This window comes from Terrapene carolina, unplaced genomic scaffold, assembly GCF_002925995.2.
Source record: "Terrapene carolina triunguis isolate 2854851 unplaced genomic scaffold, T_m_triunguis-2.0 Scaffold189, whole genome shotgun sequence".
In the NCBI taxonomy this organism is placed as follows: domain Eukaryota; kingdom Metazoa; phylum Chordata; order Testudines; family Emydidae; genus Terrapene; species Terrapene triunguis.
Window position 1 is genome coordinate 12,159,505 of NW_020664540.1, and position 27,114 is coordinate 12,186,618.

The 27,114-nt window shown below is 45.2% G+C and overlaps 1 protein-coding gene and 1 non-coding gene across 5 annotated transcripts in view; both read left to right on the forward strand.

The window, feature by feature from the left end:
* The first annotated feature begins 13,889 nt into the window (after positions 1-13,889).
* Positions 13,890-27,114, forward strand: part of DLGAP5 (DLG associated protein 5) — a 53,897-nt gene continuing 40,672 nt past the window's right edge. For all 4 annotated transcript variants that reach the window (XM_026654157.2, XM_026654156.2, XM_026654158.2 and 1 more), the window contains exons 1-5: positions 13,890-13,960; positions 17,555-17,805; positions 20,767-20,978; positions 21,942-22,034; positions 24,161-24,257. In XM_026654157.2, coding sequence (XP_026509942.1) covers positions 17,565-17,805; positions 20,767-20,978; positions 21,942-22,034; positions 24,161-24,257 — 643 coding nt within the window. In that variant the 5' untranslated portion in view covers positions 13,890-13,960; positions 17,555-17,564. The remainder of the gene's footprint in view (positions 13,961-17,554; positions 17,806-20,766; positions 20,979-21,941; positions 22,035-24,160; positions 24,258-27,114) is intronic.
* Positions 25,560-25,693, forward strand: LOC112112672. Its single transcript, XR_002908633.1, has one exon.

Consider the following 27,114-nt stretch of genomic DNA (forward strand, 5'->3'; position numbering starts at 1 on the left):
GCCCCCCAGCGCCAGGCACCGGGAACTGCCAATCCCCCCGTGTCAGGCACCGGGAGAAATCACACACACACCAGTGCTAGGCACCGGGAACTATTAGTCCCAGCCACCCACCCAGTGCCAGGCACCGGGAGCCTCAGTGGACACACACACAAACACATAGTCATGCACTGGCAGCCATAGGGGTACCAGCCCACTGCACACACTGAGAAACACCTGCTTGCCGCCCCAGGCCAAGCAAGACACGGGGAACTCACTACCTCCATCTTAGTGTTGGGCATTGAGAGACCCAGGGGTCTTACTCTCCCCCCCCCCCCACCTGGCACTTTGTATTCATAATTAAATATTCATTGGGCTAGAGAGAGCAAGCCAGAGGTTGGCTCTATAGGTTGGTGGTTAAGTAGAAGGAGAGTCAGCTTCAGCTTCTTACTCCCATACATACTGAATGATTCATACAAAGTGGGACAGCTTCAGCAGAAAAGACTGAGAGCAAACCCTCCCCCTCCCCAGCTGGTTAGGGTACTAACCTAGAACATGTGAGTTCAAGTCTCTGCCCCAAATCAGGGGGTGGGGATTCAAATCTGTGGCACTCACATCCCAGGTGAGTGCCCTAACCATAGGGCTATGAGAATACTGACAAATACCTTAAACATTGTATTTTCCAGTTTGATTGTGTTGCTCGTTAGCTCCTATTTATATCATTCCTGCAGTTGCTGCACTGCTTGTGATAGCTTTAGGCAGTAACTCAGAGAAAGATTTGTTGCTTTATGATTCTTGGAAGTAATTACAGTCCTAGGCTTTGTCAAGACTAGAAAAAGTGGTTAGTTTAGGTTGGGTTTAGCTAACATATTCTAGTTAAAACTAATCTAAATTCAACCTTTCTCCTAATGTAGGTGAAGAGTGTTACAGGAGTTGGGCACAGCCATGCCCGTGCCTAGTTATCTAGCACCAAGGGATGGATTTGGGCTTGGTTCTGCAGTCTGAGATGATTAGTTAGTCTTTTTTCCTGCTCTAGGAGCCTCCTAGCAAGAGTACTAGGTGCTGGTGCCTTTCCCAGGCACAGCCCTCTCAGCCATGCTCAGGCCAACTCCCACCCTGGCAGAAATCTGTGAGGGCATGTGACCCCTCATGCCTTCCCCCCGAGTTGCCTCTGCCTGCAGTTGTCAGTTGACCAGGATAACCTGATGGTAGCCTGGGTGTGTGGGCTTCCTATAAGAGCCAACTCCCTCAGCGAAAGGACAGGTCTGGTAGTTGATTCCTACAATGAGCATAGTAGATATTCCCTGCTTAAAGGAGCAAGAGAGGAAAACTTCTATAAGGGATCCAGAGATGTTCTAGGATCAGAGAAGAGAAGGAAAGGGGTTCTCCACACCAGGCAGTTGAAAAGGCCTGGCTGGAATGACCCATAGTGAGGTTCAGGAGCAGAGGCTTGAGGAAACACCAGGAAGCAGGATCTAAGCTTTGGAAAGAACTATTGAGTCTGGCAAGGGGGTGAAGAAACTGTGGAGTGGGGGAAAGGTTTGTTTTGGTATAAATTGCCATCTGCAGCAGTAGCTATGTTGGTGGGAGAGCATCTCTCGCTGCCATAGCACTGTCCACACCAGTTGGGGTATGTGTGTTTTTTCACACCCCTGACAGACAAAAGTTTTACCAACAAAGGTGTTAGTGTAGCCATAGCCTAAAACTGCAAAGTTAAGTTGAGTGTTGTCCTTCACTTCAGTCCAAATCCACTCAGAAACCCTTAACTCAAGGGTGGTGATGTTTTTAACTTGAGTTAGCAGTCCTGTTGAGTGTATAGAATCATAGAATATCAGGGTTGGAAGGGACCTCAGGAGGTCATCTAGTCCAACCCCCTGCTCAAAGCAGGATCAATTCCCAACTAAATCATCCCAGCCAGGGCTTTGTCAAGCCTGACCTTAAAAACCTCTAAGGAAGGAGATTCCACCACCTCCCTAGGTAACCCATTCCAGTGCTTTACCACCCTCCTAGTGAAAAAGTTTTTCCTAATATCCAACCTAAACTTCCCCCACTGCAACTTGAGACCATTACTCCTTGTTCTGTCATCTGGTACCACTGAGAACAGTCTAGATCCATCCTCTTTGGAATCCCCTTTCAGGTAGTTGAAAGCAGCTCTCAAATCCCCCCCATTCTTCTCTTCTGCAGACTAAACAATCCCAGTTCCCTCAGCCTCTCCTCATAAGTCATGTGCTCCAGACCCCTAATCATTTTTTTTGCCCTCCGCTGGACTCTTTCCAATTTTTCCACATCCTTCTTGTAGTGTGGGGCCCAAAACTGGACACAGTACTCCAGATGAGGCCTCACCAATGTCGAATAGAGGGGAATGATCACGTCCCTCAATCTGCTGGCAATGCCCCTACTTATACAGCCCAAAATGCCGTTAGCCTTCTTGGCAACAAGAGCACACTGTTGACTCATATCCAGCTTCTCGTCCACTGTAACCCCTAGGTCCTTTTCTGCAGAACTGCTTCCTAGCCATTCGGTCCCTAGTCTGTAACAGTGAATGGGATTCTTCCATCCTAAGTGCAGGACTCTGCACTTGTCCTTGTTGAACCTCATCAGGTATCTTTTGGCCCAATCCTCTAATTTGTCTAGGTCCCTCTGTATCCTATCCCTACCCTCCAGAGTATCTACCACTCCTCCCAGTTTAGTGTCATCTGCAAACTTGCTGAGAGTGCAGTCCACGCCATCCTCCAGATCATTAATGAAGATATTGAACAAAACCAGCCCTAGGACCGACCCTTGGGGCACTCCGCTTGAAACCGGCTGCCAACTAGACATGGAGCCGTTGATCACTACCCGTTGAGCCCGACGAACTAGCCAGCTTTCTATCCACCTTATAGTCCATTCATCCAGCCCATACTTCTTTAACTTGCTGGCAAGAATACTGTGGGAGACCGTATCAAAAGCTTTGCTAAAGTCAAGGAATAACACATCCGCTGCTTTCCCCTCATCCACAGACCCAGTTATCTCCTCATAGAAGCCAATTAGGTTAGTCAGGCATGACTTGCCCTTGGTGAATCCATGCTGACTGTTCCTGATCACTTTCCTCTCCTCTAAGTGCTTCAGAATTGATTCCTTGAGGACCTGCTCCATGATTTTTCCAGGGACTGAGGTGAGGCTGACTGGCCTGTAGTTCTCCGGATCCTCCTTCTTCCCTTTTTTAAAGATGGGCACTGCATTAGCCTTTTTCCAGTCATCCGGGACCTCCCCCGATCGCCATGAGTTTTCAAAGATAATGGCTCTGCAATCACATCCGCCAACTCCTTTAGCACTGTTGGATGCAGCACATCCGGCCCCATGGACTTGTGCTCGTCCAGTTTTTCTAAATGGTCCCGAACCACTTCTTTCTCCACAGAGGGCTGGTCACCTCCTCCCCATACTGTGCTGCCCAGTGCAGCAGTCTGTGAGCTGACCTTGTTTGTGAAGACAGAGGCAAAAAAAGCATTGAGTACATTAGCTTTTTCCACATCCTATGTCACTAAGTTGCCTCCCTCATTCAGTAAGGGGCCCACACTTTCCTTGACTTCCTTCTTGTTGCTAACATACCTGAAGAAACCCTTCTTGTTACTCTTAACATCTCTTGCTAGCTGCAACTCCAAGTGTGATTTGGCCTTCCTGATTTCACTCCTGCATGCCTGAGCAATATTTTTATACTCCTCCCTGGTCATTTGTCCAATCTTCCACTTCTTGAAAGCTTCTTTTTTGCATTTAAGATCAGCAAGGATTTCACTGTTAAGCCAGGCTGGTCGCCTGCCATATTTACTATTCTTTCTACACATGGGGATGGTTTGTTCCTGCAACCGCAATAAGGATTCTTTAAAATACAGCCAGCTCTCCTGGACCCCTTTGCCCTTCATGTTATTCTCCCAGGGGATCCTGCCCATCTGTTCCCTGAGGGAGTCAAAGTCTGCTTTTCTGAAGTCCAGGGTCCATACTCTGCTGCTCTCCTTTCTTCCTTGTGTCAGGATCCTGAACTCGACCATCTCATGGTCACTGCCTCCCAGGTTCCCATCCACTTTTGCTTCCCCTACTAATTCTTCCCGGTTTGTGAGCAGCAGGTCTAGAAGAGCTCTGCCCCTAGTTGGTTCCTCCAGCACTTGCACCAGGAAATTGTCCCCTACACTTTCCAAAAACTTCTTGGATTGTCTGTGCACCGCTGTATTGCTCTCCCAGCAGATATCAGGGTGATTAAAGTCTCCCATGAGAACCAGGGCCTGTGATCTAGTAACATCTGCTAGTTGCCGGAAGAAAGCCTCGTCCACCTCATCCCCCTGGTCTGGTGGTCTATAGCAGACTCCCACCACAACATCACCCTTGTTGCTCACACTTCTAAACTTAATCCAGAGACTCTCAGGTTTTTCTACAGTTTCATACCGGAGCTCTGAGCAGTCATACTCCTCTTACATACAATGCAACTCCCCCACCTTTTCTGCCCTGCCTGAACAGTTTATATCCATCCATGACAGTACTCCAGTCATGTGAGTTATCCCACCAAGTCTCTGTTATTCCAATCACATCATAGTTCCTTGACTGTGCCAGGACTTCCAGTTCTCCCTGCTTATTTCCCAGGCTTCTTGCATTTGTGTATAGGCACTTAAGATAACGCGCTGATTGTCCCGCTTTCTTAGTCTGAGACAGGAGTCCTCCCCTCTTGCACTCTCCTGCTCCTGCTTCCTCCCGGTATCCCATTTCTCCACTCACCTCAGGGCTTTGGTCTCCTTCCCCCGGTGAACCTAGTTTAAAGCCCTCCTCACTAGTCTGTGATAAGAATATTTGCTAGCTAGAACTCAAGGAGCAATTACAAAATGACCCCTTTCGAATAGCAGCTGTTTGCCTTTTACAAATGTAGAAGCCCTGGCCCCAGAAAGGCATGCTGGGGAAAAAGTTCCTGCAAGACAGTAACCTTTCATTTGGCAGGGTCAGAGAGGTATCAGCTGAGCAAGGTGCTCCTGCTAAAGCAAGACACTGGAGATAATTGTTTTGCTTTATTCAGCAATGGTGAGACTTCAGCTGGACTATTGTGTCCTGTTTTGGGCACAATGCTTTAAGAAAAATGTTAACAAATTAGGGTCTGGGGGAGAGCAACAAAAGTAAGAGGTTTAGAAAGCATGACCCATGAGGAAGGTTGAAAGAACTGGGCATGCTCCTTCTAGAGAGTAAAAGGATGAGGGGGACATAACAGTCTTTAAATATGTAAAATGTTGTTATGAAGAGGATGGTGATCAGTTGTCCTCCATGTGCAATGAGGGTAGGAGAAGTAGTAATTGGCTTAGTTAGCTGCTAAGGAGACTTAGAAAGTTCTTCTTAATATCTAACCTAACTGTAAGGATTGTTAAGCACTGGAACAGGTTACCTAGGGATACTGTGGAATTCCTGTCATTGGAGGTTTTTAAGGACAGGTTAAGCAAATGGCTTAATCCTGCCTCCGCATGAGAGGAATGGACTACATTACCTCACGGTCACTTCCAGCCCTACACTTCTATGATTTTAAAATGTCTGTGTTCCTTATATACACCCCTCCGCCCCCCATGAATGCACCTTACTTGTGCCTGCAAGGACTATCTCTAGAAGAGGAAAGCCCAGTATGTTTGGACATCCATTTGTTGATCCCTTTTGCTGAGAGTGCCAATGAAGGCCTCTTTTGAGGGGGACATATGCCTACAAGGAAGTGGACTCAAGCGTATTTCCTGTAGGCCACAACTTTTGGCCATGTTTGGATTCAAACTGATGATCTATAAGGAAAAACTCTGTATATATAGTGTATCTAGATCACCCCAGGGTAAACCTCAGACATTTGTTCTAGGTGACAAATATTGTGGAGTGTCCATACTAGCCTCCACAAATGTGATCTGATGATCAATTAGTCTGAGGTTAATAACTCTAGCGTAAACATATCCTGAGCAGTTTTTACTAGTGATTGTGAAGATAGAAGTCCCTTGAAAATATAATCCTCATGCAGACTTTTTAAATACAAATCAGTACATACAGGCCACTATACAATTATAATTGTTTTATACAACAGCATGCAGAACCAAACATTGCTGCAATCCTCATCAAAAGACCTTTGCAAATCAACCTGAACCAGTCTGATACGCCACAATACTTTTTAACCTTTACAGACAGCATGATCAGTGAAATTTCATAACTAGAGGCAAATTCCTGCTCCCACACAGATAAGATAAAACATGAGTTGAATAATGATATACTCTGGCAAATTTTTTTTTTTTTTAATTCAAAGATCTGTCAAGTCCTAACTCAGTCAAAACTCCCAATGGCCCAAATTCATCATACAGTTAAGCCACTGATTTCAGGATCCAATCCTACATCAAGCGTGAGAGTTCTTTACTGAAGTCAGTTGGACTACTCCCATACTTAAAGTTGAGCATGTGCATAAGTGTTTGTGGGGTCAGAGCCTATATCTGGTAAGTCCAGTACGTCTTGTATGATGAGTTAAAAAAAAAAGTATCTGGTAATTTGGAATGAGATGACCTTAAAATTACACCTTGTGATGTGGGTAAGAAAGTAACTTGTCAAAGTTGCTGTCAGTGTCTAAAATAAGTGACAGCTTTAATATTTATCTGACTGACTGTTACTCTCCCTGTTAGCATGATGAGGCAGATCTGACCAATTTTGGAAACAGGAAGTGCATAATTTAAAATGTCAACAAATATTGTGAGTCAGATGTATCTTTTATAGACTCTGGTTTATTGAAAGGGATCGGTGTGTCTATAAAAGTGCTCATTTTATGTGACTGATCTTGAAACCAGTTCCCCTTTCCCCTTCACCTTCTCAAATAGAAGAATCAAGGAAAAACAAAACACTAAAAGAGACAGCATCAGCATAGAAAGGACATGTTTCAATTACAAAATGAAGTCGACTTAAGTTAGGTCGACCTACAGCCACTGAAGTAATTAAATCAGCTGTTCATGTCCACACTATGCTCCTTCTCTGCCAGCGGTGCATGTCCTCACCAGGAGTGCTTGCGCTGACATAAGTAGGCCATTGTGGAACTCCAGCTGTCAGCACGGGGCTCCGGTGGTCACCCCCGAGCACGGGTAAGGTAATGTAAGCAACAGAATGTCTACACGGACACTGCGTCAACCTAACTACATCAAGCTAAGTGCTATGCTTCTCGCAGAGGTGTAGTTATTAGGTTGGCATAGCGGGTGACTTACATTGGCAGGAAGAACATTATAGTGTAGATGCTTCCAGACTTATATCAACCTAACTCTGTAGTGTACACCAGGCCAAAGAGACGTTAGGTAAAATTTTCAAAAGTGCTTAAGTGACTTGAAAATCAATGGGACTTTAGGCTCCTAAATCATTTAAACTTTGTCTAGAGCAGTAGGGGAAAAAAAGATTTCCCCCCATAATTGAGGCTATGTCTTTACTGCAAAAAAGTGTGGGTTATTTTTTTAACATACAATTATTTTTCAATGTACAATTCCAGGGGAGATGCAACATGTGTTGTTTTTATCTCAGTGTAACTAGTCAAAGTCAAGTTTACACCCCACAGCTGGCTAGCCTTGATTAGTTCCATTGAGGTGAAGACTGCAGTGTCTTGCCTCCACTAGGAGTTTACAGCAAGAGCTATTGCGATTGATCTATCTTGATGTAAAAAGCACACCTTTGTTGCAATTGTGACGGGGCGGCCCGAGGTTGGCTAAATGGATCCCAAGTCCTGTGCCTGAGAAAACCCTACTTGCCTCCAGCTAAGCCCAGCCCCCCTTGGTTCCCTTCCACAACTGTTGGAGAGGCAGGAATTAAACCCAGGAACAAATGCTGCACTCACCAACAAAACACTTATCTGAACAAAGGACTTGTCTGTATGGTGCTGCAGTGTGGATTACGGGGGAGTGGATTGCAGAGCACACCAAAACATTGTGCTCTAACTGCCCTGTGTGGATGCTGCCAGCATGAACTAAAAGGTACCCAGTTCATGTTACCATAGTCCTGTTTGAAGAGGATTACGTTAATGTAAACTGTGCATCTTTTTGTTCATGCCAGCACCATCCACAGGTGATGTCCCCATAGGGGGGTACACATACAGCCCCCCAACAATAACTAATATACTGTACCCAGGCCCCACTCCCCCTGACCCCAGAAAAAAACACCAAAACAAGACACTCTACTTGCAAACGCTTCTTCCGTTAGGGAAGGGATGAGAGATTAAACAGTATGTGACAGATGTTAGTCACATCACTTAATGCACTCCTGGAAGGTGCTCAGATACTGGGGCTGAGAGCTATACAAGAACATATATAGAATAGAAGCTAGTTTAACTTGATTGAAAACCCCACTTAACACCAAACTAGACACAGTTTAACACCTATAGTTCAATTTTAGCCCATCAAGTTATAGCCTAGGTGTTTTCATATGCTCACAAATTACAAGGCCAGAAGGGACAACTGTAATCATCTAGTCTGATCTCCTGTATAACACAGGCCATAAAACTTCCCCCAAATAATTCCTAGGGCAGATCTTTTACAAAAACATCCAATCTTGATTTAAAAAGTGCCAGTGATGGAGAATCCATCACGACCTTTGGTAAATTGTTTCAATGATTAATCACCTTCCCAGTGTTAAAATATGTCTGTATTGGTACTGTAACCCTTCTGCCCATCTAAGTTGGCAGCAACAAGGGCCGGGTTCTGTATCTAGGGGTTCCGTTTCAATAACGCAATGCAAAACCGGCTCGAGCCCCCACCCAGTGACCTGGGACAATTACATACCACCCCCTGGGCGCCTCTAAGAGGCAATACTTCCCCTCTCGCAAGCACGGAGTCTGAGTGTAGCAGAAAATGTTTAATAACATGAGGTAAACGACATCAGCATTAAATTGGAAAAACACCACAAACAGGATTCACAACACTAACCATGAGCAAAAGACCCACCCCAGCAAATGGGGCTGTGTCCTTTCCCTTTGGTTGTTGAATCCAGCAACCCAAAAATCACCCAGAGTCCCCAAAGTCCAACACCCCCAAAGTCTCTTGGGTCCAGCAACCACCCAAAGTCCCAAAAGTCCAACAACCCCCAAAGTCTCTGTCCCTGGTCAGTGCAGCCCCAGAGTAAAAGGGGGGCACGCAGGGTGTTAAGGGGCACCTTACGTGATCCAAGGCCAGCTGGCCATCTCTCCTTGGGGTTCCGCCGCAGCCGTAACCACGAGCCAGTCCACTTCCTGCCGTCCCACGAACTGCTGTGCTCTTCGAGCTGCTTCGCTCCGCTCACCGACCTGTGAGCCGCTCCAGCCGTCTCCGCAAATGGCTCCGCTCACCGACCTGTGAGCTGCTCCAGCCGTCCCCGCAAACAGCTCCGCTCGCCGTTCCTTGGGCCGCTCCAACCGTCCCCGCAAGGCTCCGCACCACTCACTGCTCCTCCAGCCGCCCCCGCAAACTGCTCCGCCAGCCGCTTAGCAATATAGCTTCAGGCTCCCCCACTAGTTAACACAGCACTCAGTGATCTCAGCTCTTAATAATTTTAGCTTTTTTATGATTTCAGCTCATAGTAGGGGAGCCCCAGTGCTGGTGCACCATTGGCCTAAAGTGAATTCAGCTCAGTAGCCTGTAACTAGACTCCTAATAGAATCAAAGTTAGCTGTGATATTCAACAGTGGAAAGAGAAAATGGTGTAATTGGTGTTTCAAGCCCTCAAAAGGGAGCCCATATCATCCAGCACAAATACCTATCCCCATCCTCTCTCAATTCACTGGGTTGTGGAACCCATGTCCCTCGTCTAGTGAGTGCTACTTAGGTGATGGTGAAACACTCTGTCATAAAACAGTTTCATTGTCCTTGATTCACATAATCAGGGTAACAACACTTTATTCCTCCTGCCCCAATAACAGAGAAACTGGGGATCCCACCCCATCCAAAGTAACCACTATCAGTTGCTGTTGTCTCATGCCAGGCGAGTGGGTGTGCCTATGCAAACAAGATCAGCCCCTGGAGTTCTTTTCCACACTCGCCATAATTCACCACCAGATGTCAGGGTAGAGCTCATCCTGACTCTGCTTACAGTACTAAATGGAATTTTCAGTAGAGATAACTTCACTGAGTTGTCTGAAGAAGAAAAAAAGCACCTTTTCTCCTAGACAATGGGCTTGGCTACACTTAAAACACCACAGCGGCACAGCTGCGCTGTTGCAGCACTGCAATGTAGAAGCTACCTCCAGTGACGGGAGGAATTCTCCTGTCAGTATAGAATGGTGCCTCCCCATACTGGGGAGTGGGAGGCACAATCTAAAGGGGAGGACACATAACCGCCCTGCGTGTCTCCCTTGCCCAGTAACCCCCACACCGTGTGGCCAGCCTGGGGCCACCACACTTTCCCCACCCCACGTTATCTGCGGAGGGGAAAGGGTGTTTCTGTCCTTCTCTCCCTGCGCCTCCTCCCGGCACATTTGCCCTGGCAGTGGGGCGGGGAGCAGGACGGAGCCACTTCTGCCTGAGAGAGCCTGGCTGGGAGGCAGTGGTGGCCCACTCCCTGCCTGGGCTCGGCTGCTGGGGACAGGGGCCGAGCAAGCTGGAGCCCCCTTTCCCCCCCCAGCATGCTCAGCCCATGTCCCCAGCAGCTGAGCCTGGGGCTGCCTCCCAGCCATGTCTATCCTGCTCCCCACCTGGCTGCCAGGGAGAGGGGCCAAACGTGCCGCGGGAGAGGAGCAGGGATAGAAGGACAGAGCCCCTCTCCCTCCCCGCTCCCGGCAGACCAATCGGGAGGGGGCACTTGACCCTGCATGCCCCCCCATGCGTCGCCTCTGCCCAACCTCACTGAGAGGCTGTTGCTAGGTCAATGGGACCTAGCGCTGTTTAGATGGGGACTTAGATCGGCTTAACTATACTGCTCAGGTGGGTGGATTTTCCACACCTCTGACTGATGTAGCTAAACTAATTTTCTAGTGTAGACAAGGCCAGGGCTTCAGGCGTTTTAGAAATTTTACCATGTGTTAAAATGATTCTTCTCCCAGCACAAACATGTCTTTTATGTCTCCATTGCTCCATCAGCAGCACCTCCAGTACTGAGGCTGGGCAGGATTGCTGCAGCCAACTGGTTCACAGTGAAAGCAAATTAAAAGGAGATAAAGGACTGCTCTATTTAGTAACATGCAACAAAGAAATGCTTTGAGGAACATGACCCTTAATTAAGATGGAAGCCATACAAGAGCTATAGTGACTTGGTTAATCCTATAAATACAGAGTTACATTTCTCCAGGTCCTGATAAGATAGGACTATTTTGTTTTATCTACTGTTCTCTCAGTGTCCAAGGCTACTGAAATGCAAAAGTGCCAGATGGCTAGGGAAGTAAACAAATTGCAAAATCCTTTTTATATTTATCATTAAATACCCTGACTGCCCCCCCTCCCCTCCCAGAAAAATTATTCATTAGAAGCCAGTTTGGGACAAGTGACATTCAGTTGTGCTTATCAGCTTGTAACAAAAAATTGGGGCTATATAGTTGCATTGCATGGCTTTTTTCTATTAGACAGAGAATCTAAATAATCTTTAGGATAACTACACTGGTGTGAATTTGGCCTACCGGCTATAGCTGCTATGGACACTATGACACCAGTACTAGAAATAAGGTTCTTGCTTATGCATTCATAGCATCCACCATGATCCTAGGGCCGAGTGTTTGTTGTTTGTATCCTTTCCCGCATGAATATGTGTACTAGTGGAAAGATCATGGTGCTCTTGCCAGGGTTGCTATTAGCATGCAGAGATGCTGTGGTCCAATGGATAGGACATCGGAATGGAATTTAAGCTCTAATCAATAGTAGTCTATACAGTCAGACAAACAGGTTGAAACTTTTTCAGATGTTACATTGTGAGGTAACTAGAAACAACCTTACATTATGCAAGATTAAGATTGATAAATTTATGGAGGGGATGGTTTGATGGGATAACGTGATTTTAGTCAATAGGTCAATAACGTGCCATTGCTGGTAATTAGTAACAATGGTCAATGATGGGATATTAAAAGTTACTACAGAGAACTTTTTTCTGGAGGGTCTGGCTGGAGAATCTTGCTCGCATGTTCGGGGTTCCGCTGATCGCCATATTTGGGGTCGGGAAGGAATTTTCCTCCAGGGTAGATTGGCAGAGGCCCTGGAGGTTTTTCGCCTTCCTCCGCAGCATGGGGCTTTAAATCATGATTTGGGGACTTCAACAGCTGAGTCAAGGGAGAGAATTATTCCAGGAGTGGGTGGGTCAGCTTTTGTGGCCTGCATCATGCGGGAGGTCAGACTAGATGATCATAATGGTCCCTTCTGACCTTAAAGTCTATGAGTCTATGAGAATATAACTTTTTCTATGGGAGGCAGCTCTGTGGCTCAGCACAGTAATTGGTGTCTAATCCATGTATTGCTGTTCCCATCACTTCCCATAACTGTACCCAAGTGCAGCTAAAAATGTGCTGATCCATTATAAACATGTATAGGGCTCAATACCTTCAGAACTTCTTACAACTTTCTTGTGGTTTGAAAGCTGAAATTATAAAGCCTGATGGCATGCTGGATTGAGATGCTAAAAGGAACATTCTTACAGTGCCTGCAAAAGATGTCTATGTTCTATGCTTATTAATGTGTCTTAAACTTAGCAATATCCTATTTGGCAATATTGTTTTTTCAATCCACAGGCTACATTTTTGCAATGCCACCATGTGGCTGATTTTTGAACGGCTACTTTTATCTTTGAATGTTGTATGGCTCAGTTTTCTGTTGTTGATACATTTTCCATATGTAAGAATCATATTAAACACAAACCGCCTTTTCACAATTGAACATCAGTTTCTTCCGGATATGATTACTGGGGAAAAAAATAGGGGTCAGGCCTTGCGTATGTGAGTGGAGTGGGAAATTAGAAATGTGGAGGACACATAACATGCTATGGGTGGGATTTTCAAAAGACTTCAGCAGAGTTAGGCCAACGCTGACCACTTCTGAAAATCCTACCTTTGCCTTGTTGTTTACAAAATTAAGCCCAACTACAGTATATATTGTTGCCTAGTGTTGAACGGGAGCAGAATTGAAAGGTCTTAAAGGTCAGTTTCCTGTTTGTTGGGTTTTTTTTATTAGTTGTATTGCTGAAGCATCTAGGACCCTAGTCACGGACCAGGACCCCGTTGTTCTGTGTGTACAGCACCTAGCACAAAAAGAGAGTCCCTGCCCTGAAGAGCTTATTGCTTTCTGTACTGTCAGTGTCACCCAATTCACACCTACCCTTTGGATCCTCTATTGCTCTTAAAGGGGATACTATCGATTTCAGGCACAATTCCCCCTTCCCCCTCCACAAAACGTTTATAAACATATTATGCAGAATATGGAGTTGGGGGGGGGTGAGAGAATCTAACCGCAAACCCTGCGCAAGGTGCAGGACAGCCCTGCACTTCCAAGGCCATGACACCAGCTTCTCCCCAAACTCTGCATAGAGAGCGGGGGCTGGTGGCAGGTGGCAGGAAGATCGGGGGCCCAGCAGCTCGGTAGCGCCCCCTGGGCAGACCCCTGACGCTGCCCCGCCCCGGCAGTGCCCCCCCGGGCCGGGACTGAGGCACCGCCTCGCAGCTCCCGCCTGCGGCGTCAGGGGGCGCTACTCACACAGACCAGTCCCCCTCCCCACGGGCCCGTGGCGCGACCAATCACAGACCACTCCCGCCTCCCTCCCCCAAGGGCTTCTGCGGCTGGCACGCGCCTGCTAACCAATGACCGACCCCGCGGGAGAGGCTCTGAACAGCCAGTGAACAGCAGGCCCAGAGCTCGCGGTGTCCAATGAGCGGCCGGCGGGAGGCTCGGTGACGCCAATGAGCGGCCGCCGGCGGGCTGGGCTCAGCCAATGAGGTGGGCGGGGTGAGGTTTGAATTGAGCCGGGGGCAGCGAAAGGGGTGGTTGATCCGCGCGCCGCCGGGTCGTGCAGGCGTTGGGGACTTGGGGTCTCTCTGGGCCCAGCGCAGGTAGGAAGGGCTGGGCGTGGCGCGGCGCCCCTCGGCTGCAGCCCCGCTCCCTGCCCCTTCGAGGGGTCGAGCCAGCCCCTCCCCCTCCTGACAGTCCCGGCGGGCGGCCTCCGCCCCACAGCCCCGGCGGCGGCACGGGACGGGCTCTGTTCCCTGGCAGTGCCCTCCCCCCCCCCCGGCTGGGTTTCACTACCGGGGGGCGCAAAATCCAGCGCGAGGCGAAGCCGTTAACGCCAAGGGGGGCGGGGCTACCCTGCAATAAGGGAGGTGACCTGGGGGGCAGGGCAGGGGGGACATTAACTCCAGCGTACAGCTCCAGGGGGCAGTTCTCTTCCCGGCTCTGCTGGGGGACTGGCGCCAGTGGCTTCACCGTGCCGTGCCTCAGTTTCCCCACCTGTGAAACGAGGCTAGCGGTGCCCCTCCTTTGTCAAGCTCGTCGCCATCTGGGGAGGCGAAGCCCTGCGGGGTCGTTATCACTGTCGCCGTTTTCGGTTCTGCCTGGGGCGTCCACACAATTGCCGATGCTGGTCTAAAAAAAACCACAGTGTGTTGTGTGGCTTGCCGCCTGCCGAGTTAACACCGGCGTGGTTTGCAGTTGCTGCTTTGAACGTGGGGTGAGGGATTAAAACGTGGGGTGGGGATTGCTGCAGAGAGAAAAATAGCAATGAATTTTTCACCCACCACTGGTTCAGATGTGTACTTTAATACAAACGTCCAGACCCTCAACTTGAAGTCTCCAGCCTTGAACAGCCCAGGGTGGAGTGTAGACTTGACTAGACCATGTATAAGTATCAGAAGCATCCGTTGTAATGACCAACTGGGGCCCGGGTTATGCTGCACATAGAGGTCACAAGTAAAGTAGGGGAAGGATCCTTATCCAAAATACTACAGTGATGGGATGCAGTGTTGTTGTAGCTGTGTTGGTTCCAGAATAGGAGAGGTAAAAGTTGGGTGAGGTACTGTCTTTTATTGGACCTACTTCTGTTGATGAAAGAGATGAGCTCTTCTTCCCGTCTGGAAAGGGTACTTACTCTGTCACAGCTAAATGCAAGGAAGTGGTTTGAGCGTTGGCCTGCTAAACCCAGGGTTGTGAGTTCAATCCTTGAGGGGGCCATTTGGGGATTTAGTTGGGGATTGATCCTGCTTTGAGCAGGGGGTTGGACTAGATGATCTCCTGAGGTCCCTTCCAATCCTAATAATCTATGATTCTATGATTGTTTAGCATAAGGGGTAAACAAATCTTCCAAGAACCATTTACGATGAAGTGGGTAATTAACATCTCTGCAGTCATAACAAAGTTATGAATGTAAGCGCCCAGGCTTGTCTTTTGAAGGTGTGCGGGTTTTCTTTGAGTATGAGGACTGAAAAGTCAGATAGGGAGCCATCACTTCGTGAAAAGTAAGAGGAGTATTTGTGGCACCTTGGAGACTAACAAATCGGCATGTCTAGGACCCACAAATCTTGAGAGATGTATTGTGGGGGTGTTGATCAGCAGTGGAGATATGTCTGCATATTTTGCGTCTGTTGTTCTGGCAGGGACTGGTTCTGCTTTGAGTTGGTGTGTCCTGGTCTGTGGGAGCTTGCTTGTGATGATGAGGTTGAGGGGTTGTTTGTAGGCCAGAAGAGGGGGTTCAAGAAAGATTTCTTTCAGGATGTGGTCACCATCAAGCTCAAAGAAAACCTACTCAACACCTTCAAAAGATGAGCCTGGGAGTTTAAATTCTTAAGTCTGCTAGACTCTCAAAAATCATGGACTCAGCAGAGATGCTGGTTTTGTTTTGTGACTCACTACAACAATTTAACATACTAAGGGCTTGTCCTCACTTGAAACTACAGTGGTGCAGTAGTGCTTCCGTGTAGACACTACCTGTGCCCATAGGAGGGGTTCTCCCATCGGCGTAGGTAATCCACCTCCCTGAGAGGCTGTAGCTAATTCCTTCATCGACTTAGCGCTGTCTACAGGGGGATAGATAGGTCAATTGACCTATGTCATTCAAGGGTATGGATCTTTCACACCCCTGACTGATCGTAGTTAAACCGACCTAATCTTCTAGCCTAGACCAGGTCTAACCATCCTTTGTTCTATGACTGCAGAGGTGTTAGTTGCCTGCTTCATCTTAAAGGTCTCTTGGAACATGTTTACTCCTTATGCTAAACAATTTGTCCTTGTATTTAGCTGTGACACTCTGATTACCTTTACCACACCTGAAGATCTCTGTAGTTCAAAAGCTTGTCTCTTTCTCCAACAGAAGTTGGTCCAATAAAATATGTTACCTCATCCACTTTTTCTCTACAATGATGGTAGTTAGTTATTATTTGTATTGCAGTAGTATTTATGGGCCCCAATCAACTGTCGTGGCCCCATTGTGCTAGGAACTCTCACAACACAAAAGGTCCCTGTGTTGTACTTAAAATAGAGCACAGGATCTTTTCAGGGGGAATAAGGCAAAGCGCCACATTTATTGGTAATACATGTATCAATCAACACTGTATCATATGCATATGATATATATTACACTCATGCACTCACATACACACACACACACACACACAAGCATACTCCGTCTTGTTGTTGTTACCAATTAGTTGCTCCCCTTAACTTCAATGGCCAGGTGAGTTAGATGGGGGAGGGGTGGAGCCAGGCTTCTGCCAGTCCGGATCCATGCTCCCATGTTGACAAGACGAGACCCAAGGTCCTGTGCAAGACACCTCACATTTATAGCAGCTTCCCTCTCATGCAAATCTATACCAGATTCAAAGTCTGTGTCCCTTGGTCCTTGGTACTGCTTCTTTCTGGGTGTTGTCCTAATGCTGTTCAAAGAGGGTGTTTTCAAAAGAAGGTGCTTGCTTCTAACCCCCAAGGCTGTCAATATGTCTGCTTTTCTTTAGTGAGCCCACTTGACTAGTTCTATTGTTCTTGGGTCTGGCTTCCATCCCCTCTCCAACTAGCTGTCTGAAGGTGCTTGTCTTCCAGGCCTTGCTCATTCATGCCTCATTCATTTAACAGGGCAATTGATTAAAAGCGGGGGGGAGAGATCTTATTCTACTCCTAGCAAAAAGACATTTTTTTTTTTTAACTTTATACCAAGGCTCAATACAAAGTTTTCTATATAAGGATCTGATGCAAAGTTATATGAAAATAGAGGCATAATACAAAGTCATATGAAAGTTTTATGTGAAGATGTTTAATGCAGAGATTTATCTACACCTGCCCCAACAAGGTCATAATCTAAATTGTCAATGGCTTCTAAGTAGCTTCTACGGTGTTTTGGTTTACTTGTATGATTCCTTAGCATGAATAGGTGTGGTTGCATAGGACACCACCCAGTAAGGATAGCCAGGCAAGTACCAGTCCGGTGGCAAAAGCCTACCCTACCAGACCAGTAGGATGCCAGTGGCTTAGGATCCACTGGTTAAAAGTATTTTTAGTGTCTGATGCATATGGTTGTAGTGAAGAGCCATTACTGAAACTCTAACAAAAATGAGGTACTTGGAAGCTTTCAGTGGCTACTTTAAAGGCTTTAATGTAAAATTACAATAAACCAGAACTTGATCATTTATCTTATTTCCTAATTCCTTATAAACTTGTTCTAGGATAGTTAAGATGGCTGCTACACCCCAGTTTGCCAATCGATATAGAAAGGATCTGAGCACAGAAACGCTTAGAACAAAGGTTGCACGCAGGAAGTCACTGATTCAAAAGGAAAACAGACACAAGCAATTTGAAAGGAGCAGACAGTTTGGACTGGCAGATGTCAACGTGCAGTTATCGAAAGAGAGGGGACTTCCTAAACTGGACGAGACGAACGAAGTGTGCTCTCAGGAAAAGACCACAGCCAAACGGAGTGAGTAAAAGCTTATAGTACTGTTCAGCATTAAAATATTTCTTAAATTTCTTTAAGCTGGTTTTATGGCTAAAGAAGCTATATTTGCAGTCATAGGGATTTAACTGTGTGTGGAGGCGAGCATTATAAATTGGATAATGGGAGATTTGAGTCCTTTGGTTACCAGTCCAGTTCTACTGACTATTAATTGGACTGATAGATAAGACTAATATACAATTCTTCCCTTTTCCCCCCCATTTCAGTGATCATGGTTCATTCTTCAACCTGCTTTGGATTTCATGCATATCTTATTGTGGGCACATTTTATTGATTCCATTTATAAGCTGCCTATGATTAGTAGATGTTTTAATAAATGATTAATGATTGAGCTGCTGGCTAGACAATTTATAGCAATCATTTGCTTATATCTCTGGCTTACAACCACCTATAACACCTTCCAATGCACTTATAACACATACCAATGTCTGTAAAATGTTGTGGAGATTGCAGGAATGTTTTGGTGGTATTTTTGACAGTATGGGTGACTCAGTTTACCCACTGAGTGGTGATACTTGCACCCACACTACAAAGTGGTGCTGGTTAAGAGTGTGGAAAAGAATCACACACCGCTAGCTGACATAGCTATGCTGGCAGAATTCCTGGTTTAGATGGAACTGGGTCAACAGAAGAATGCTTCTGTTGGCTTAGCTAATGTTGCTTGGGGAGGTGGTGTGGCTATGCCAGCAGAACTCCTTCTGTTGGCTTACTGTGTCTCAACCAGGGGCCGCTGCTGGCATAGCTATACTGGCAAAGGCTCAGTAGTGTAGACAAGCCCTTACTGTAAGGTTGATTCCAGATCTGGACATATAGCTGGATGTCACAAAAGGTGCATCTACACTGCAATAAAAAACACGTGGCACTGAGTCTCAGAGCTTAGATCAATAGACTCGGGCTCATAGAGCTTGGGCTGCAGGGCTGAAAATTTCAGTGTATGGGTTTGGAACCACCCTCTTAAGCATGGTTTTGGGTCCAGGTTCCAGCCTGAATGTCTGCTTTGTAATTTTTAGTCACCACAATCTGAGCCCAAGTCAGCTGCCACAGGCCAGCCGCAGCCATGGGTCTTTTATTGCAGCGTAGATGTACCATAGACTAAAGGGTCTGGGTTGGAACAAGGTATCTTAACAAGAACTGGCTGGAATTAACACATGTGAATGGCAGACCCAGCAACTGGACCATTAACTCCTAATGACTAGCAGCCAAGAAGAAGTTACTTTCTCCAACTCTGCAGGGAAGCAGAGTGGAAAAGTCCTGGGGAGGAGATATGATGATATTGTGTTAAGTGCACTGCTGCAGACATGCAAGAACTCGGATACAAAACAGATTCCAGGAAGGTATAGCATATTGCAGCCATAGGCTGTAGGTCAGGGTGGGCAAACTTTTTGGTCCGAGGGCCACATCTGGGAATAGAAATTGTATGGTGGGCCATGAATGCTCACAAAATTGGGGTTTGGGTGCGGGCTCTGGGGTGGGGCCAGAAATGAGGAGTTCAGGGTGCGGGACGGGGTTCTGGGCTGGGCCGGAGGAGTGGGGTGCAGGGAGGGGGTGAGGGCTCCGGCTGAGGGTGCATGCTCTGGGGTGGGGCTGGGGATGAGGGGTTTGGGGTGCAGGAGGGTGTTCTGGGCTGGGATTGAGGAGTTTGGAGGGCGGGAGGGGGATCAGAGCTGAGGCAGGGGGTTGGGGCGCGGAGAGAGGCTCAGGGGTATAGGCTCTGGGCGGCACTTACCTCAAGTGGCTCCCGGAAGCAGCGGCATGTCCCTTCTCTGACTCCTGCGCGGCCAGGCGGCTCTGCACACTGCCCCGTCCGCAGACACCGCCCCTGCAGCTTCCATTGGCTGCAGTTCCTGGCCAAGGGGGCGGCGCTTGGGGCAGGGGTAGCGTGCAGAGCGGAGCCCTCTGGCTGCCCCTATGCATAGGAGCCAGAGGGGGGGCCATGCCACTGCTTCCGGGAGCCACGTGGAGGGGCCCCCAACCCTGCTCCCCATCTGGAGCACCGGAGCAGGGCCATGCTGCTGCTTCCTGGAGCCGTATGAAGCAGCCCCTGACCCTCTCATAAAACAGTATTATCAATCTGAACTTGTTGAAAGAGTATTTAAATAAAAAATTAAGACATTCTAATAAATACCTTTTAAAAATTGTGACTTGCTGCTCTGACATTAAGGGTCTTTTTAACCAGGGAGAAATTAACTATATAGAACAAACAGTGAAACTGACTTGCACAATGCACAAAGTAAACTGAAAAAGAAAAATATCTTTCATTTAGTCATCGTAGGTGATACTTATATCAATAAGTGCAAACTTTTCAGATGAAAGTGTGATTTTTTTTCTCCAAGTTGACATAAGTATTAATCTCTCACATAATCACTATCTGATTTGTTCTCAATTACAAAACATTTCAGTTTTTTGGCTGCTTTCACTTCTTTTAGTCTGACTTGCTATGAGATGTACAGATTCTGTGATTTGCTCCTCATTTGCATTAGGGTTGCACCTGAATTCCATTGGATGGATACAAGTTTCACTTTTATACTATCCGTATCCATCTATTGTTCCTTGTCTTATACTTAGGTTGTAAGCTCTTTGGGGCAGGGATTGTCTTTTTCTTTCTTGTTTGTACAGTGCCACGCACAACTGGGGCCCTGGTCCATGACCAGGGCTCCTAGCACTAATACACAATAAATAATAGACACCCTTAGTTGAAACTTGTAATGCAAGCACAATCTCAAAGTAAACAGTGAGAGCAACTTTCTGCTGCAATTCGGCATCATCCTCTTGTATCTTAAATAGGAGAATTCTAAATATTTATCCAATGACTTGTATAACCTTCCAGGCAACATTAGTATTCTGGTCATGTTATACTGTACTCTCTCAAATTTTGTTAAAGTATCTTCAGAGTTTTGTAAAATGTCCGTTTCTGTCTTTACATAGAACAAACTACAGATGTAGCCGTCAATAAAAGTGAAAATGAGCGCAAGCAATTGCTCCAGCGCTACAAAGAGGAAAAAGAACTTCGAAAACTAAAAGAACAAAGAGAGAAAGCTAAACGGGGTGTGTTTAAAGTTGGGCTTTACAGACCTAATGCACCTGGCTTTCTTCCATTTGTATCACAGAACCCAGGGATAGTCAAGCCAAAGGAGAAGGTAACGAAGAGTAAAATTTGTACCGGTCTTCAATGGCACATGTTAAATAATGCTTTATACGTTTTTTTTCATTGTTTTATCTTACAGTAAGAAATTAATAGAGATTATACATATCATTTTTACTAATTCAAAGACCGTGGACTAACTTCATCACTGGTGTAACATTAATGGCGTCAATGTTACACCAGTGATGACTGGCCTGTTTTTTATAAACAAAGTGGAATAGATTTCTATGATGTATAAACTTGCATTCTTGAACTAGGACACAAGCACCTAGAGCAGGGGTCGGCAACGTTTGGCACGCGGCTCGCGAGGGTAAGCACCCTGGCGGGCCGGGCCAGTGTATTTACCTGCTGACGCGGCAGGTTCGGCCGATCGCGGCCCCCACTGGCCGCGGTTCGCCGTCCTGGGCCAACGGGGGCAGCAGGAAGCCGCAGCCAGCACATCGCTCGCCTGCGCCGCTTCCCGCCGCCCCCATTGGCCCAGGATGGCAAACCGCCGCCAGTGGGGGCCGCGATCTGCCGAACCTGCCGCGTCAGCAGGTAAATAAACTGGCCCGGCCCGCCTGGGTGCTTACCCTCGCGAGCCGCGTGCCAAACGTTGCCGACCCCTGACCTAGAGCTAGTCTGCACTACAAAGGCTTTGCCGATATACCTGTACCTCTTAACGGAAGGGAGGAATATACCAGCAAAAGTAATCCTTTTGTCAGTATAGTTAAACCACATCCCCAAACAACATAAGCTATAATGCAAAAGGAGTCTCTTGCTGGTATAAGATGCATCTCAATGGGGTTGGTGGTTACATAGTGCTCTCAGGGGTATGATTAACTAGCATAGCACTGCAGGCAAATCTTTGTAGTATACACCTGTCCTTAGTATGTCAAAGCCTTTTCTTCTTAATTGCTGCATCTGGGGAGAGGGGAAAGGAATATGCTAACTTCTGTTTCTTTGGGGATGTGTCTAGGTTGCTCCTACTTCTTCTGCAAGGATTACAAGATCGAAGGCAAAGAGCCAAGCGGAACAAACTGTTATGTCAGCTAGATCTCAGCAGTCCATGGTTTGTCTTCTGTTTTTTTTGTTTACAAATTGGGAGAATTAGATGTGCGTAATAACTGTGAATGTTGTAATTACTTTAAAATCCCTAGTTTTGGGTCACGTGTACTTGCATTCAAAACTTTATTGCTGAGCTGACAGTTCTAACTATTGTAAACAAGCTTTACAGATAAGGGTATAAACACTTGCTTATAGTTCCAGGGAGCTGACTGATCACATGGTGCTGCCTGTTCTTACATCCACCTGCTAAATTGCACTAAAGAAAACTAACTTAGTTCTGTATCAATCAAAAATAATTTCTTAATATTGTTTTTTCATAGAAAACAATTGCTCTACTTACCCCAGGGATGATATATGATCACAAAGTAGAGGTGGTTCATGAGACAATCCGATATCTGGTTCTCACTATGGAAATTTTTTTGAAAACGCCTGTACTAGCAAATAACATAGTTTACAAATGTGTAGGATTTCTTTCTGTATGCAGTGTAGCCATATCAGTCCCAGGATATTAGAGAGACAAGGTGGGTGAAGTAATATCTTTTATTGGACCAACTTCTGTTGGAGAGACAGAGAAGCTTTCGAGCCACACAGAGCTCTTCGTCACAGACCTGAAGCCACACACCTGTGGCTCAAAAGCTTGTCTCTCTCACCAACAGAAGTTGGTCCAATAAAAGCTATTACCTCTCCCACCTTGTCTCTCCAACGTCTTTCTGCTCAGGTCATCTTTACAAGTTTTAAATTCCTCCTTCTCCTACCAAGTCTTTCAGTAGCCATTACTTTGGCTTGGAGAATTGGTGAACTATGATGAGCCTTGCATACAGATCTTTGAAGATAAATAACCTTTCCTAACCTGTATTTTCTCATTCTACGTTACTTTCTGGCTTCATGGCATAAATGGTTTGAGGACCACCCTGAACACTAGGTGCACCGTAGGTGTTTACTTCTACAAAACAGGCCATGGATTTTTATATTCTTATACAGTGGAACAAGATCTCTTGTTTTTTAATGTCTCATTTAAAAGGTCCTCACATGTTACATTGCATACTACTCATTTAACCTTCTAAAGATGAGGGATTGAGTTAGCCATAGATATAGATCCCAGCTGGGCTCCAGGGAGTCTAAAATAGCAAATCTGATGCTTAGAATGCTAACCATTCCTTTCTTTATTCTGCATATTGCTTTGCTAATTTTCAGTGATGAAACTAGCAAATGTGTCAACTGAGCAGTTGTACAATCTGAAATGAGACCCCTCTTCAAGAATTGTAAAGACTGACTGTACACAAGTATCCCACTGCAGCACTGGACCTTTGGAGTGATGGGTGCAGGACCCAGTTCCATTTTATTTTGTCAGCAAGAATGAGTTCAGAGTTGTTTGTCTTGCACCTTTCATGCCTAACTTGATTATCACTTAATACTTTATTAACATCAAAGGATAAACTCTCTCTAAGTTATACTGTGTGCTGTTTACTTGACACCACGTACTGCTTCGTTATGACTTGCTTCTTTATGGACTACAGTACTTTGTGCATTTCAGATGCAGTTAGTTCTGACATCTTTCATGACTAACTTTCTCTGCTTTGAACAACTCTTCAAGGTTGAAACATTACAATACCGTCTTGCTGTTGGTTTAATTGAATGTTGTATTTGGACTATCTACCTTTTTTGGGCACGATCTGTATACTTTTGGGGGCAACTTAATTTGAAATAATCTTTGAAAGCGGTCACACTTTGACTCTCTAACAATCTTGTCTGACATAATGTGAACTTACATTTGAAGGATCTCTACTCATAACTTTCACTCTATGTACTAAAAGTTTTCTGAGAATTGGCATCTAACTTGCATTACATGTGCATAAAGGTCCAGCAGAAATCAGTACCCAGTTCAAGGACTCGCTTCACTCTTCACCCATCCAGTTGAGAAAGGGTCAGAAGTATAATGTAAAATTGAGAGACGTGTCTAAAATGAGCTGTTTCAGTTACCTCAATCTCTCATTTTAAACACTTAAAATCAATGAGACACTAATCAGGGCTTTCTAGAAGAGGTACAAAGGAAGTATGAAAGATGGGGAAAGAATTAGTCTTGCTTATTTTTAGAAAGGTGAAGTTTCACAAAATATACCTTCTTTGTAGATCTATGTTGACCATGCTACCAATGGGCATAGTGTGCGCCCTACCCAAACTGGACGCAGACAGACACGTGCAGACAAAGTGACTGAAAAAAAGAAAGGTAGGAATGTAAAATGGTTTGGAATGTGAAAGGGGACATTGGGTTTAAAAGGTCATAGCATTGGGACATGGATTGCCTAGCATACTACTAGCCGTGGAAAGGTGAATTTTCAGTCTAATTTACTTTTTTCCTATTTGCATTGTTTTATTTTTTTACACTTCCCTCTGCTTGAGCAAAATGGACTGCTCAGTTTCACTTTGTGAATACTGCAGGGAATGTTATTTTCAAATTGTCCTGTTAAAACTAATGAAAAACGTTGCTTATACACTTTGTAAGAGCCTGTGCTCCAAAAATAACTTGTCCACCTGATTTCCATTTGAGTCCACACTTTCAGCACAACCCAGGCAGGACTTCCCATAGTTCTTGATCTTTTAACTGAGTCATCTGTAGGTGTGCACCCTCTCCATACCAGTAGTACCTATGCCTTCCCTCTGTTCAAAGGCTAGATTTTTTTTTTCCCCCCCCAACCACAGTCAGTGAAGTTGTGCCCATCGGACCGACTTCAGCCATGCCTGATCTCATGCAAAGCACTCCAGCATCCCAGCACTTCTCTTTCTATATCCTTTGACCATTTTTCTTTCTTTGGTTGTGCCTTGAGAAGGATTTCAGATTAAGGCTGTTTTTTAATTTGACACTGGCTGTAGCTTGCTGCATGTTTTCATGCCTCCAGGGTTTCATTCTCTTTCGCTATGTCCCTATTGTACCTTCTCTTGCCCTATGTTGTGGCTCCATTGTATAGTTAGTGCATCTCTACCCAAATCATAGTTTGCCTTCATGGAGCAAAGCTGAAAGTTCTAATTATTGTGAACAATCGGTATGCAAAATATGCTCACCACCAGTAACTTCAGGATAGGTTTGTCAAAAGGCTTTAATACAGCCAGGTTGCTATTATCCAGTCCAGAGTAGGTTGCAAATTAGACTGGCAAAAGAAGTGAAATTTTTACCAAAAAGGCTGTTCAAACCAAGATAATGTGCAAATATAGGGGTTTTATTAAGTAATGTGGACAAAAATATCTGTCCATACAACATCTTGTCATTGAAACAGAAAAGCTTTAGAGATACAGATGTTAATGTAGACACCATGTTTTGCAAGTGCCACACATCCAGTGTAGTCATTTTCTGAAAAAGATGTTATAATGTGTGAATGAGTTTGTTCAAACAGACGTGCCTAAAGTGGCTCAACACCTTGAAAAATGGTTCTGAAGAGAGTAGGCTTAAATGGCTTACAGATTAAACAATTTGCCTTGCATGCCGGAGGCAAGAGTTCATACCCCTGTGAGATATTAGGGCAATTAGATAAATGTGGCTGTATTTGGTACTGGTTGCATTGGTCACTGGTATAATGTGACCCTAAGCAGCCACATACATTGAGAAATTATTCTTGCTGACAGTATCTGTCTAGTTACTGGACTGCCTGTGTGATGGCTCCATACACTTTTAAAACATGCAACATACGTTTTTAGAGACAGTGATTTCAGAGTAGGCACTGGTCCTTAAATATCCCTGTGATATTGGTGCCTTAAATACCTTAGATAATTTGTGTATAATTTTCAAACTCACTTAAAAATCTCAGTAGTTTTCAGCATGGATTGTTGTAAATTGCTGATTTTAATTATTTAAATCAGCAAGTAGCAAATGTTGATTTAAATAATTGATTTTAGTCATGCTTTCTATTAGTACTTTAGTTATTTTCTTAAAAGGTTCATAATTTACTAGATAACAATCTGAGTAAAAAGTCAGTTGTCAAGCTGCATTTGGAAATTGTAATTCAATTAAAAACTTGCACAAACCGCATTTTAACATTGTTTTTCATTAAATAAAACCACCTTAACTGTGTTGTATACATAAGGAAAAAAGTGAAACTAAAAGTATTCCTACTAAGCTTTTCTGAACAAGGGGGGGGGGAAGTACTCTTCTTTGGGAAAAACAAAATACCAACATTGACTCCATTATAAAGATGGAAAATGATATCGATACTTCGATACATTACATATATTACATCATTTTTTTAAAGCTTGACCTCAAAAGTTACTATGTTTGTCCTTGATTCTGCTTATAAAAAGCAGCCTTTAACTTGTTACTTAAAGTGTGTAGTAGAAAGGGCATGTAGATTCAGAATATTTTTTATTTAAATGGTTTTAATAGGTGATAGTAAATATAGGCCTTAGCATCGTTTGTCATAAATTTAATTGTAAACAGATTTATTTTTGTTAAAAAGCGTAGAATTTATTTTTTAATAAATCAATAACTTTTATCTACTCAGATCCTAGGCTAAAGCTTTTTGCCTGAAAAGTGTATTCAAAGACTTATTCTTAGAGGAACGATGGCTTTGTGGTTAAGGCACAAGTTTGGGACTTGGGAGGTCTGGGTTTAATTCTGAGCTGTGCCTTGTACTTCCTGTGTGAGCCTGGGCAAGTAACTCTATCAATTCCGTGTCTGTAAAATGGGGATAATATTCACTTTTTCTTTCTTTGTCTGTCTGGTCCATTTGGATTGCAAACTTTCAGGACCGGGGACTCTTACTATGCATATGTACTGTGTCTAGCGCGATGGGCTTTGATCTCAATTAGGATTACTAAGCACTGCCGTAATACATTCTGAGGCTTTGCACTGTCTTTGGCAACTCAAAGCACGCTCCTGATGCAAGGATTGATCTCTGCCCTCAGTGCTCTGTGAGCACTAACTGCATTAGCATAGAGAAAAGTCTGGCGACCTGCATCTGGTGTTGATGCCAATGCATTTACCACTGGCTTTTATAAAACCAGAACTTTGGGCCTAAATTGATTGATAATATCATTTTAATGTTGCCTCCTTGCAAGTTATGGTGAAATAGCCTTGGGAATTATGATATTCCTTG